At 42.1% G+C, this 12,833-nt stretch overlaps 1 protein-coding gene across 2 annotated transcripts; it reads left to right on the top strand.

Moving 5' to 3' along the window:
* The first annotated feature begins 337 nt into the window (after positions 1-337).
* On the top strand, positions 338-12,613 carry LOC115108253 (translocase of inner mitochondrial membrane 44 homolog (yeast)). Of its 2 annotated transcripts, XM_029632382.2 has the most exons (14): positions 338-354; positions 851-941; positions 1,766-1,870; positions 4,833-5,009; positions 5,198-5,278; positions 6,789-6,938; positions 7,182-7,318; positions 8,302-8,387; positions 9,492-9,584; positions 9,691-9,815; positions 10,205-10,255; positions 10,436-10,525; positions 10,620-10,730; positions 11,304-12,613. In XM_029632382.2, the coding sequence occupies exons 2-14, from the start codon at positions 912-914 to the stop codon at positions 11,421-11,423; spliced, it is 1,356 nt and encodes a 451-aa protein (XP_029488242.1). In that variant the 5' UTR covers positions 338-354; positions 851-911; the 3' UTR covers positions 11,424-12,613. The 2 variants fall into 2 exon arrangements, with proteins under 2 accessions (XP_029488242.1, XP_064865060.1); XM_065008988.1 differs by lacking the exon at positions 338-354 and having other exon boundaries at positions 728-941.
* The last annotated feature ends 220 nt before the right edge of the window (positions 12,614-12,833 follow it).

The raw sequence follows: 12,833 nt of genomic DNA, 5'->3' as shown, positions 1-12,833 counted from the left end.
ACCTGCACGTCAAGTTACACTAGGCCTGAGGTAGTTCTCTGCAATAGTTGAGGGGATGTCATCTGATGCATCCATATCATTCAACACATAAACAGCCATTCATAACTGGCTAGCTATCTGAAGAACGTTTAGCTAAGCAAGAAGTTACTTAACTTGTGAGTGTAAACTATAGAATGGAGAAGCCATTTGTTTATCATAGCAACATGTGATGGCAGTTAACTCTACTTTCCTCAATGAATGTCAGTTCAAATGCCTTTGGGGGTCAGGAGATTAGCCATGGTATCCTTCGTGTGCGGCTCTAAATGTAGTCTGCCGGTTCTTTTTGTACAATAGCTTCTCGAAGAGGGAAGCTTTGTGAGTTCGGGGGAATCCCATATTTTCTTTCCCTGAAAGTAAAAGCAATGCTATTGCGGAAATGTTTGTTAGTTTGCTTGCTAATGTTGGATATATATATCTAATTTGACCTCGAGCCTGTCGCTGCAGTGTCCACATTTTCACCCATCTTGTATGGTTTCGAGTTTTATTAACCGCTTATTTTCTTTCTCATTCAGCATATGGACCAGAGCCGAAAGCGGCAGTGATACAGTATTATCAGGCATTACTTATTTGTATGTGTTGCTGTCGGCGTCGGTTTACTTTTATACAAAGCCAAAGATTCTTATAACTAACACATTGTTCTATCCTTGTTGGGCCATAGTTGGCGCTACTGCTAACACCTCTCCTGGTCTGGATCTTTGCTGTTGAAAATATCTATATCTTTTTAATCATGATGCATGCATCTGCCTATGTGACAAAGTTGGCGCTTTCATCCGAACCGAACTAGTTATTTTTCGCCTTGTCCAACCTTCAGGCTCCTCCACTAATACGTCAGAAGGTCATCAGCGGAAAAGGTCACAGGCAATGCAACCAAGATGGCGGCCTCCTTGTGTCAGTGTTACCAGGTTAGTTGTCATTAAAACATATTTTTCCACGTTGTCTTTTAACCATAAATAATTAACGTAATCTATTATTGAAAATAGCGATGGAATGCCTATATACTCGAACCGTCTTCTCCACTGCAATACGTTTTAACGCCGAATCAGACTAACTTAGTAACAATACTTCTCTGAATGGAATCTTGTGTCATGCCGGTGTTTGGCCCTTGATTCATAACCGTATAAAATGTGTACCGAGCAGTAGTTTGTTGCTCTCTGTATGCACATTTCGAATATGCATAATTTACACTTTTGCACACTTATTTCAATAGCATAGACAGATGACATGGACATCGTTTACATGTGCAACAATTGAATGTGACAAGGCTATGAAGGTTTTTTTAATAGTCTTGAAAGTAATTTTTGAAAATCAAATAAAACAATGTATAGGCCAAATATAACAATTGTAACTAGTAGGTTGGAATATGTTAATTTCATAAGCAGTAAAGCAATGTTGTCTGGGTAGCCTAGAGGTTAGAGCGTTGGACTAGTAAGCAGAAGGTTGCAGGTTCAAACCCCCGAGCCAACAAGGTACAAATCTGTCGTTCTGCCACTGTTCCACCGTCATTGAAAATAAGAATTTGTTCTTAACTGACTTGCCTAGTTAAATAAAGGTTAAAAAAAAAAAAAATGTTGTCTTCAAAATGTTTGCAATCATAATCTCTGAGGTGGCAATATCAGTTCTCTTGGGCACTTAAATTGTAGGTTTAACAAAGCTTCTCTGTCAATCATAATGTGGCCAGAACATAATTTTATAATGATTATTTCTAATTGTGTATTTCTCTCTCCAGCTGTGTGTCAGAAGAAGTTTGCTTGTCTCCAGTCCTTCATATTTGCTCCTACACAACAGACCTCATGTATACAGGATATGTGGGTCTCTCACAAGTTCTTCACAGGTAACAGTGACTGTTCCGCTTGTGATCATCATTAATTTCGTACTAGTAGACAATTTGAATTGTACCCTACTTCCCTTCAGTTTTATATTTCAGAGTTCTTTTTGCAGCCTATGTGTAAATCCCATTTCTGCTTTAGCCAACCCATTTCTGCTTTAGCCAACAATGTACTGTTGTTGAATGCAAAAGTAGTCAGATAACCAAAATTCTTTGATTCCTATGCAGAAATACACAACCAAAAGTATGTGTATGTAACGGATGTGAAACGGCTAGCTTAGTTAGCGGTGTTCGCGCTAAATAGCGTTTCAATCGGTGACGTCACTTGCTCTGAGACCTTGAAGTAGTAGTTCCCCTTGCTCTGCAAGGGCTGTGGCTTTTGTGGAGCGATGGGTAACGATGCTTCGAGGATGACTATTGTTGATGTGTGCAGAGAGTCCCTGGTTCGCGCGAGGGGACGGTCTAAAGTTATAGTGTTACATGTACACCTGCTCGTTATACATCACATTCCAAAATCATGGTCATTAATATGGAGTTGGTCCCCCCTTTGCTGCTATAACAGCCTCCACTCTTCTGGGAAGGCTTTCCACTAGATGTTGGAACATTGCTGCGCGGACTTGCTTCCATTCAGCCACAAGAGCATTAGTGTGGTCGGGCACTGATATTGGGCGATTAGGCCTGGTTTGCAGTCGGTGTTCCAATTCATACCAAAGGTGTTCGATAGGGTTGAGGTCAGGGCTGTGTACAGGCCAGTCAATTTCTTCCACACCGATCTCAACAAACCATTTCAGTATGGACCGCTTCAGCACTCAATTGTCCCGTTCTGTGCGCTTGTGTGGGCTACCACTTCGCGGCTGAGCCGTTGTTTCTCCTAGACGTTTCCACTTCACAATAACAGCACTTATAGTTGACCAGGCCAGGAATATGACAAACAGACTTGTTAGAGAAGTGGCATCATATGACGGTGTCACATTGAAAGTCAGTGAGCTCTTCAGTAAGGACCTTCTACTGGCAATGTTTTTCTATGGAGATTGCATGGCTGTGTGCTTGATTGTATACACCTGTCAGCAACAGGTGTGGCTGAAATAGCTGAATCCACAAATTTAAATGGGGTCTCCAGTGGAGGTCGACCAATTAATCGGAATAGCTGATTAATTAGGGCCGATTTCAAGTTTTCATACCGATTTCTGATCGTTATTTTTGGACACCGATTTTGCAGATTAAAAAAAAGATATATATATATATATTTCAATTTCACCTTTATTTCATCTTTATTTAACTTGGCAAGTCAGTTAAGAACACATTCTTATTTCCAATGACGGCCTAGGAACGGTGGGTTAACTGCCTCGTTCAGGGGCAGAACGACAGATGTTCACCTTGTCAGCTTGGGGGATTCAATCTTGCAACCTTACAGTTAACTAGTCTAACGCTCTAACCACCTGCCTCTCATTGCACTCCACGAGGAAACTGCCTGTTACGCGAGTGCAGTAAGCCAAGGTAAGTTGCTAGCTAGCATTAAACTTATCTTATAAAAATCAATCAATCATAATCACTAGTTAACTACACATGGTTGATGATATTACTAGTTTATCTAGCGTGTCCTGCGTTGCATATAATTGATGCGGTGCGTATCGTTGCTCCAATGTGTACCTAACCATAAACATCAATGCCTTTCTTAAAATCAATACACAGAAGTATATATTTTTAAACCTGCATATTTAGCTAAAAGAAATCCAGGTTAGCAGGCAATATTAACCAGGTGAAATTGTGTCACTTCTATTGCGTTCATTGCACGGAGAGTCGGTGTATATGCAACAGTTTGGGCCGCCTAATTTGCCAGAATTTTACGTAATTATGACATAACATTGAAGGTTGTGCACAGGAATATTTAGACTAATGGATGCCACCCCTTAGATAAAATACGGAACGATTCCGTATTTCACTGAAAGAATAAATATCTTGTTTTCGAGATAGTTTCCGTATTCGACCATATTAATGACCTAAGGCTCGTATTTCTGTGTGTTATGTTATAACTAAGTCTATGATTTGATAGAGCAGTCTGACTGAGCGATGGTAGGCAGGAGCAGGCTTGTAAGCATTCATTCAAACAGCACTTTCATGCGTTTTGCCAGCAGCTCTTCGTTGTGCGTCAAGCATTGAGCTGTTTATGACTTCAAGCCTATCAACTCCGGAGATTAAGCTCGTGTAACCAATGTGAAATGGCTAGCTAGTTAGCGGGGTGCGCGCTAATAACGTTTCAAACGTCACTCGCTCTGAGACTTGATGTAGTTGTTCCCTTTGCTCTGCATAGGTAACGCTGCTTCGCGGGTGGCTGTTGTCGTTGTGTTCCTGGTTTGAGCCCAGGGAGGAGCGAGGAGAGGGACCGAAGCTATACTGTTACACTGGCAATACTAAAGTGCCTATAAGAATATCCAATAGTCAAAGCTTAATGAAATACAAATGGGTATAGAGAGAAATAGTCCTATAATTCCTATAATAACTACAACCTAAAACTTCTTACCAGGGAATATTGAAGACTCATGTTAAAAGGAACCACCAGCTTTCATATGTTCTCATGTTCTGAGCAAGGAACTGAAACATTAGTTTTCTTACATGGCACATATTGCACTTTTACTTTCTTCTCCAACACTTTGTTTTTGCATTATTTAAACCAAATTGAACATGTTTCATTATTTATTTGAGGCTAAATTGATTGTATTGATGTATTACATTAAGTTATTCAGTATTCAGTTCATTCAGTATTGTTGTAATTTTTATTATTACAAATACATTTCAAAAATCGTCCGATTAATCGGTATCAGCTTTTTTTTGATCCTCCAATAATCGGAATCGGTATCGGTGTTGAAAAATCATAATCTGTCGACCTCTAGTCTCCACATACTTTTGTATATATAGTGTATGTTCCCCTTTTTTCTCCAACTCATACAATGCCCATATCTCTCTCTAGGTACGGTATGCATCAGACAGGGGAGGTAGCCGAAAAGGCTTCTTTGGGGGGTTCTTGGACAACCTCAAACAGGAGCTCAGCAAGAACAAGGAAATGAAGGAGAACATCAAGAAGTTTCGTGAGGAGGCCAAAAAGTTGGAGGAATCAGAAGCTCTGAAGCAAGCTCGGAGGAAATATGTGAGTGCTCCCATCCATTGAACAGCTTTATTCCTTTATCTTCAGGTGGACATTTGTGGCCCAGCAAATAATTTGAAGCGCATGTCACACGTTGTTTCATTGTCACATTGGACAAAGGATGTTGTTAGGCAGGTTGGATTCAATAATTAATTGATTTCTTTCCTTCACTATTTTACTTTCTTCCTTAGCAAACCATAGAGTCTGAAACTGTGAAGACGTCTGAAGTTCTGAAGAAGAAGTTAGGGACCTTCTCAGAGACTGTGAAAGAGGTACATGGATTGCTGTTTAGTTACTCATCAGCCTTAATGACTAAACTTGAGCATGGTAAATGTAGAGCTGTATGTTGTCAATTAAATGGAAACATTGACATGAATTACATAGTGCCATTGGAAAGTATTCAGACCCCTTAACTTTTTCCACATTTTGTTACGTTACAGCCTTATTTTAAAATTGATTAAATTATTTTTTTCCTCTTGTTTTACCCAATAATGACAAAGCAAATATAGGTTTCTAGAAATGTTTGCAAATGTATTAAAAATAAAAACATACCTTATTTACACAAGTATTCAGACCCTTTGCTATGAGACTCAAAATTGAGCTCAGGTGCATTTGTTTCCATTGATCATCCTTGATGTTTCTACAACTTAATTGGAGTCCACCTGTGGTAAACTAAATTGATTGATTTGAAAAGGCACACACCTGTCTATATAAAAGGTCCCACAGTTGACAGTGCATGTCAGAGCAAAAACCAAGCCATGAGGTTGAAGGAATTGTCCGTAGAGCTCCGAGACAGGATCTGGGGAAGATTACCAAAAAATGTCTGCAGCATTGAAGGTCCCCAAGAAAACAGTGGCCTCCATCATTCTTACGTGGAAGAATTTTGGAACCACCAAGACTCTTCCTAGAGCTGGCCGCCTGTCAGTAAAATGCACATGACAGCCCACTTGGAGTTTTGCCAAAAGGTACTTAAAGACTCTGACCATGAGAAACAAAGTTATCTGGTCTGATGAAACCAAGATTCAACTCTTTGGCCTGAATGCCAAGCGTCACATGAACTATGGGGGTGGCAGCATCATGCTGTGGGGTTTGTTTTTCAGCGGCAGGGACTGCGAGACTAGTCAGGATCAAGGGAAAGATGAACCGAGTAAAGTACAGAGCGCTCAGGACCTCAGACTGGGGTGAAGATTCATCTTCCAACAGGACAATGACCCTAAGCACACAGCAAAGACAATGCAGAAGAGTCTTCGGAAAAAGTCTCTGAATGTCCTTGAGTGGCCCAGCCAGAGCCCGGACTTGAACCCGATCAAACGCCTCTGGAAAGACCTGAAATACCTGCGCAGCGACACTCCCCATCCAACCTGACAGCGCTTGAGAGGATCTACAGAGAATAATGGGAGAAACTTCCCAAATACAAGTGTGCCAAGCTTGTATCGTCATACCCAAGGAGACTCGAGGCTGATTTTGCTGCAAAAGGTGCTTCAAAGTACTGAGTAAAGGGTCTGAATACTTATGTAAATGTGATATTGCAGTTTGTAGTTTTTTATACATTTGCAAAAATGTCTAAAAACCTGGTTTTGCTTTGTCATTATGGGGTATTGTGTGTAGATTGATTGAGGGGAAAACTATTTAATCCATTTTAGAATAAGGCTGTAATGTGGAAAAAGTTAAGGGGTCTGAATACTTTCAGAATGCACTGTATGTAGGTCTAGGCCTTTGGCATTTCAACAGAAATGGGGTACGAGTGTCTCAGACAAGAAGTTAGTATCTGTTTGTTTTTAGGGTCTGGAAGAGGTCAGTCGTACAGATATAGGGAGGAAGATCAAAGAGGGCGTGGAGGAAGCAGCGAAGACAGCCAAGACGTCTGCGGAGTCTGTGTCCAAGAGTGGAGAGAAACTGGGGAAGACCGGTGCCTTCAGGGCAATATCTCAGGTGAGAACTGGATAGGATCTCCAAGGTCCAAAAGGACCAATTCAGCACTTCAAAGTCAAATACCGGGTTTGGTCATGTTCACTGCATTATAGCAATCACTTGTTCCATTTTTTTGTGTTGTCACTGCATAAACTAAGCAAGTCAAATGATCAGGAGGGAATGTACAGAAACAACCCATTGCTTAGGGAGCTCATCACAACAGCCCATGCATTTCCCTAAAGCCTGCTGTATGTGCACATACAGGGTATAAAGAGTGTGAAGAAGGAGATTGATGATCTTAATCAGAGTGGGCCCTACCGGGCCCCCAAGAGACTACGGAAGAGGAGTGACTTTTCATCTAAGGCTGCAGAAAATGAGAACAAGGTCTTCGAGGCCAATGAGTACGTGCTGCCAGTCTCCCACCCTCATTCTGTTTCGGTAGAGCTCTAGATTTTTATTTGAGCAGAATTATCTTTAGAACTCAAAATGTGTGTCTGATAAGAGAATTTTGTTCTCCAGGTTCATAACCCAATTTAATTATATTACTCAGTCTGCAAACCAGAATTTGTAAGATCCTGGTCAAATGAAACAGACGGAGGTCCAGCTAAAATAGTCAAAAATGTTTATTCATGGGAACGTTCCAAAGTCAAGAATACAAAACAATTCATTTTATACTGACTTCTCACGCCCACACATTCACACAACCATACGCGCGCGCACACACACACACACACGCACACGCACACACAAACAGACACACACACATGGGGCGGCAGGGTAGCCTAGTGGTTAGAGCGGAAGGTTGCAAGTTCAAATCCCCGAGCTGACACGGTACAAATCTGTCGTTCTGCCCCTGAACAGGCAGTTAACCCACTGTTCCTAGGCCGTCATTGAAAATAAAAATGTGTTTTTAACTGACTTGCCTATTTTAAATAAAGGTAAAATTAAATAAATTAACATGTCCTGCTACCCAGCCGACAGGGATTAGTGAGTGACCTTGTTCTTGATACGTACTCCCTGTTCTCTCCCAATCTCTAGTCAGGTCGGCACCATGCTCAGACAGTCTGTTTATAATACCATAAATACATATTGTCTTTACCCTAATTGTGACTTATTGATTATGATTGATTATGATTTTATACATTCTAATCACTTCCATACAATTATTTGTTTCAGGGCGGAATATTCGAATCATTCAAATAACAGATCATTCTCACCTAACAGTGTCTCTGACAAGCTCAATATCACACCATATTTATCAGTGCCCAAATTGCACTTGCAAGTATAATTTGGATTCACAGTAAGGGTGAAAATCAGTTCTAGTCTAGATATTTGTGTGTGTAGTGGCATGGCCGTGAGCACTGAGCAGTGATCTGTTTTCTAGGGATGCCATGGGGGTGGTGCTGCACAAGGACTCCAAATGGTACGCACAGTGGAAGGACTTCAAGGATAACAACATGGTTTTTAACAGTAAGGACAGCCTGTCTCACTACCAGTCTGCCGTAGTCATTGCAGTCTAAGTATCACCGTTTCCGAATCATAATGTAGGAAGATGATATGTTATTTATATGATGAAGACCGAGTAATTCCTCTAAAATATGATATTATTGCTACATCAAAGAATGGTATGAATGTCTGCCTCTGTAAAACGTTTGTCCAGTAGATGGGGCTAAGTGTATAAACTACCCATCAGTGGCTTAGTGCTTGTTACTCTGCTGGGCGTGGTGCGTTTCTTTACCAAGTGCCCTTTGTCCTTAACTTTTGACTTTACCTTGAACATTTCCAAATCCAAACTGTCGTCATGGTTGGAGGTCAGAAACGTTCCGCTCTCCAAAATCCTAGTCATGAGGGTGCACAATGTGAAGGGATCCAAACCTAGTGTAGATGGGGATCCCTCTGCTAGCTGATTGACTGCTGTATCAGACTGGTGAACAGTGTCCTGCTCCTTTTAAAATCTTGGTGCTAATGGGCCCTCACTAACGAGCAGCAGGTAATGGGAGCCCAGGGACTTCCTAGGGGTCGGGTATGAGAGACTGGGGAGCAATGTCTTCTTTTTTACTAGGCGCCTTGAAAATGACTGCTCCTGTTGTGGGTTTTCACCGTAGCCGTATACAGGGAGCGAGCAATTAAGCATTACCCAAGGAAACTGCACCGACTATAAATCATGTTTCTGACTTGTGAAATGGAGCTATGATTTACAGTAAGGACATTGTGCAAAGTCAATAGAAATAAATTGTATCAAGTTTCTTTCTTATTGTCACACATCACAACTTGCCTGACACTGTAAATACATAATGGAATCCAATCTGGGTATGTTGGTACTGCGTGTGTTATCAGAGAATGTGCCAGCGAAGTACAGTAAGCAATCAATCACACAGCAGAGCGATACTGTACAACGACCCACAGCTCAGTCCCTGTGTTTGATCCATACGATACAACTCACTGCCCTGACCTTGGGGTAACACTACTGGTGCTGAGTCCAAACGACGTCTTCCCCCAAGCCTGTTCCTCTTTGTTTGACTTTGATGCACTGCAATTAAATGAGACGACTCACCTTTTGCGCTCTCTTCCCAGGGTTCTTCGAAATGAAGATGAAGTATGACGAGAGCGAGAATGCCCTCGTCAGAGCGTCTCGTGCCGTCACAGATAAAATGACCGACATCCTAGGTAACCTACTAACTTCTCCATGCCGCCAACACTAACCCCAATCACGTATTTGGTAGTTGGGTTCGGTCTTTGTTCTTGTTTTAAAGTTGTGTGTATGTCTGGTCAGGTGGGCTCTTCTCCAAGACAGAGATGTCTGAGGTGCTGACAGAGATTCTGAAGGTGGATCCGTCATTCGACAAAGATGTCTTCCTCAAGCAGTGTGAATTTGACATCATACCCAACGTCCTAGAGGTAAATAAATATCTTTCCTCCCTTGACATTGGTGCGGTACAGATTGTGTTGAAGGCATACAATAGGAAAACGGGTTTCTCATTTAGAGCTGAAGATAATTGGGGGGCGAAAACCTTCCATGTAACAGTTGTATGTCACTGCAGTTAATAGAGACACCATACACATTTTTTGATCTGCGATCTTGAACATTACTTGAAACATTAGTCTCAGTCTCACTTAAATCTGATGAATATCCAGACAAATTGTAAAATCAATGGAGCACTTCTTTCTGTGCAGATACATTTTATTGTTTTGTTTTTTTGTCTATGTCTGCAGTGCCTCTTGAGGTGTGGGTATCACCCTACTCTGACCTCTCTGTCTGCATTACCTCTCTGTCTTTCTGTCGGCAGGCCATGATCCGAGGGGAGCTGGAGGTTCTGAAGGACTGGTGTTATGAAGCGGTAAGCACTTTTTTTATTGACCAGTTTATCGACTATTCATTTGGACACCGGCTGAAGATGAATTGATTATTTTTGAAGTACTGTAAATGTAGACCTGCAATAGTGATGTTGAGAATTTCAGTCATTTTCTTCCCCCTGCCCTTGCTGTTCTTAACCCACACCTCTTTGTCTTGTGTGTAGACTTACAGCCAGCTGGCCCACCCCATTCAACAGGCCAGGGCTATGGGCCTGCAGTTCCACTCTAAGATCCTGGACATAGACAACATTGATGTGAGTTACCCGAGGCCTTTTACGACAGTCTCATCGTAATATTTGTTTGTGGGATTTGCTTTTCTAATAGTGTGTTTTAATTGTGTGTGTTCAGCTGGCCATGGGGAAGATGATGGAGCAGGGTCCGGTGCTGATCATCACCTTCCAGGCCCAGCTGGTCATGGTGATCCGCAACACTAAAGGAGACGTCATAGAGGGAGACCCTGTGAGTAGAATACACCCTCCATCTCTACTCTGGAAATGAGGATCAATTGTAAAAGTATTCAAACAGGGCTCTGTTTGTCTCTGAGCTTGGCTAATCAGACATGGCAATGTTTCAGACCTGGGGGTGCATCTCTTATAGTCTAAAGTGGCTTCCTCCCTTTGTCTTTCGAAGGAGCGAAAGAGAGGGAGCCAGACTAGTCTATTGAGGCCCTGCCGACTGTCAGCCAGACTCCACATGAAAGCCTCCTGAGCTGTAAATCTGTCTGATAGGCCAGTGAGGGCACCTCGGGGAGTCTTTGGATTGGAGGGGGGGGGGCATAATGGGAGGGCATCCACTCAGCCGCAGGAAACTGGCACTCCCTCAGTCTACCGCAAGGCACTACCAGGGGATTTAGGGAGGCTGTTTTATTTGTTCTATTGTTGATGACACAACTTTTTTTCCCCTTGTCTCTCACTGAGAGGATAAGCTGGACAGGCTAGCAGGGAGGGTTGTACACTTTGGACACCTGCTCAAAAGCATTGAAAAGTGACTTAATTTTCATCTTGCCAATACCTTTGTCTGTTTGACCCACAGGACAAGGTGCTGAGGATGATGTATGTGTGGGCCCTGTGTCGAGACCAAGAGGAGCTGAACCCCTATGCAGCCTGGAGACTCCTGGATATCTCTGCCTCCAGCACTGAACAGATCCTCTGAGACCAACACACACATACACCCAGGGCTGGAAGACTGAGGAGAATAGGAGGCGGGCTGGACGGGAGAGCATGGAATTACCACAGGGACATGAACAAGCAGTGCTGACCATTTCAGCAACCCAGCTAACTCCTCCTCCAGCATGGTTTTGGGTGGCCCACTGTGGACTGCTTCTTATGGCTGCCCCTCATGTACCAGACTGGCAGTGTTCACAGACCAGGATAGAGGAGACCCAGACTGGATAGACCTGTGTTCCCACTGGGTGACTCTAGGGGCAGTAGTCCACTCAGAGCAGTCGCTCTGTCCTTCTGTCTGTCACACCATGGTCAGATAAGTTGATACTGTCCTCCTCCTCTCCCAGACATAATTGTGTTAACTGGAGGATTGAGGATAAAGTGAAGGTTGTCTTTAATGCTTCTCTGTCGATCCCTTCCTAGTTTGGGGAGGACATTTTGGATGCCATGTGGTCCACCAGTGCCCTATACACACATTTGTATGATAGCCCAGTCTAATTATTGAATTAAGAAAATCTATATTTATTATATATAAAAAAAAAGCCCCTGCTTCACCTTCAGACATTTTGTTTGAGGAGTTATTTTGTACCCATTGGCTGTAAAATGTTTAGGCTTGCCTTAAATAAACTTGGAAATATCTGCTGATATTTTTGACGGCAAGGTGTTTATTATTAAAAACTCAATGAATTGGGACTTCATGTATGGCATGAGCTTTTTTTTTTTTTTTTGAGGACACAAATCCTAAAAGGTTTTCTGTTGCACCAAATATTAACACTATTGTTTTAGTGTCACTAATTAGCATTCAGCCATTTAGCATCTGTGAACTTGGTGGTATGGCACACAGTAGATTTGGAATTCCATTGTTTTTATTAAGGCCTCCAAACAACGCCATGCTACTAAACGGTCCTAACACAATGGTGCCACACAAGGGGCTAGTCAGACCTCATTATTAATAGAGACAGATGTTTATGTACACGTGGATCCACCACTCTTCTGACAACTCATTGTATTGTGATTTGCTGGTATTGTCAGTGTATGTCATACTTGAGTGTTTGTTTTTATATCAAAGCCCACTTGGCATAGACCGAAGGCTCCACGTACTGGTGATTTTTATGATGGTAGTTTCTCATTACGTCATGGCCAAAATGAGTCGACTTAATAAACTTTTCTGAATTCCAACCATGTTATTTGTTTATGATTTGTTTTTAATGCCAAACTTGTTTTGGTTTATGTAACTTGTTGAACTTCAGCCCATTAGTGTCATAACAGGTAACATACAACTTCACAAGAACCCAAACTAGTTTAGCAGTGAGAGAAACAAGATCATGCTTTCAGGGAGTTTGTGGCATTCTAACCATTTTTACAGGGGGGTGGGGGTCTAGTAAAATACTATGGGAGG

This window comes from Oncorhynchus nerka, linkage group LG24, assembly GCF_034236695.1.
Source record: "Oncorhynchus nerka isolate Pitt River linkage group LG24, Oner_Uvic_2.0, whole genome shotgun sequence".
NCBI classification, from domain to species: domain Eukaryota; kingdom Metazoa; phylum Chordata; class Actinopteri; order Salmoniformes; family Salmonidae; genus Oncorhynchus; species Oncorhynchus nerka.
Note: the sequence above shows the minus strand (reverse complement) of the source record. Positions and strands in the feature narration are given on the sequence as shown.

Excerpts from the sequence above, each read along its gene's own strand:
- LOC115108253 (XM_029632382.2), top strand. The coding sequence starts at position 912 with ATGGCGGCCTCCTTGTGTCAGTGTTACCAG. Across the intron at positions 8,388-9,491 it reads TAACAACATGGTTTTTAACA|GGTTCTTCGAAATGAAGATG; the intron begins GTAAGGACAGCC and ends CTCTCTTCCCAG. Across the intron at positions 10,256-10,435 it reads AGGACTGGTGTTATGAAGCG|ACTTACAGCCAGCTGGCCCA; the intron begins GTAAGCACTTTT and ends TCTTGTGTGTAG.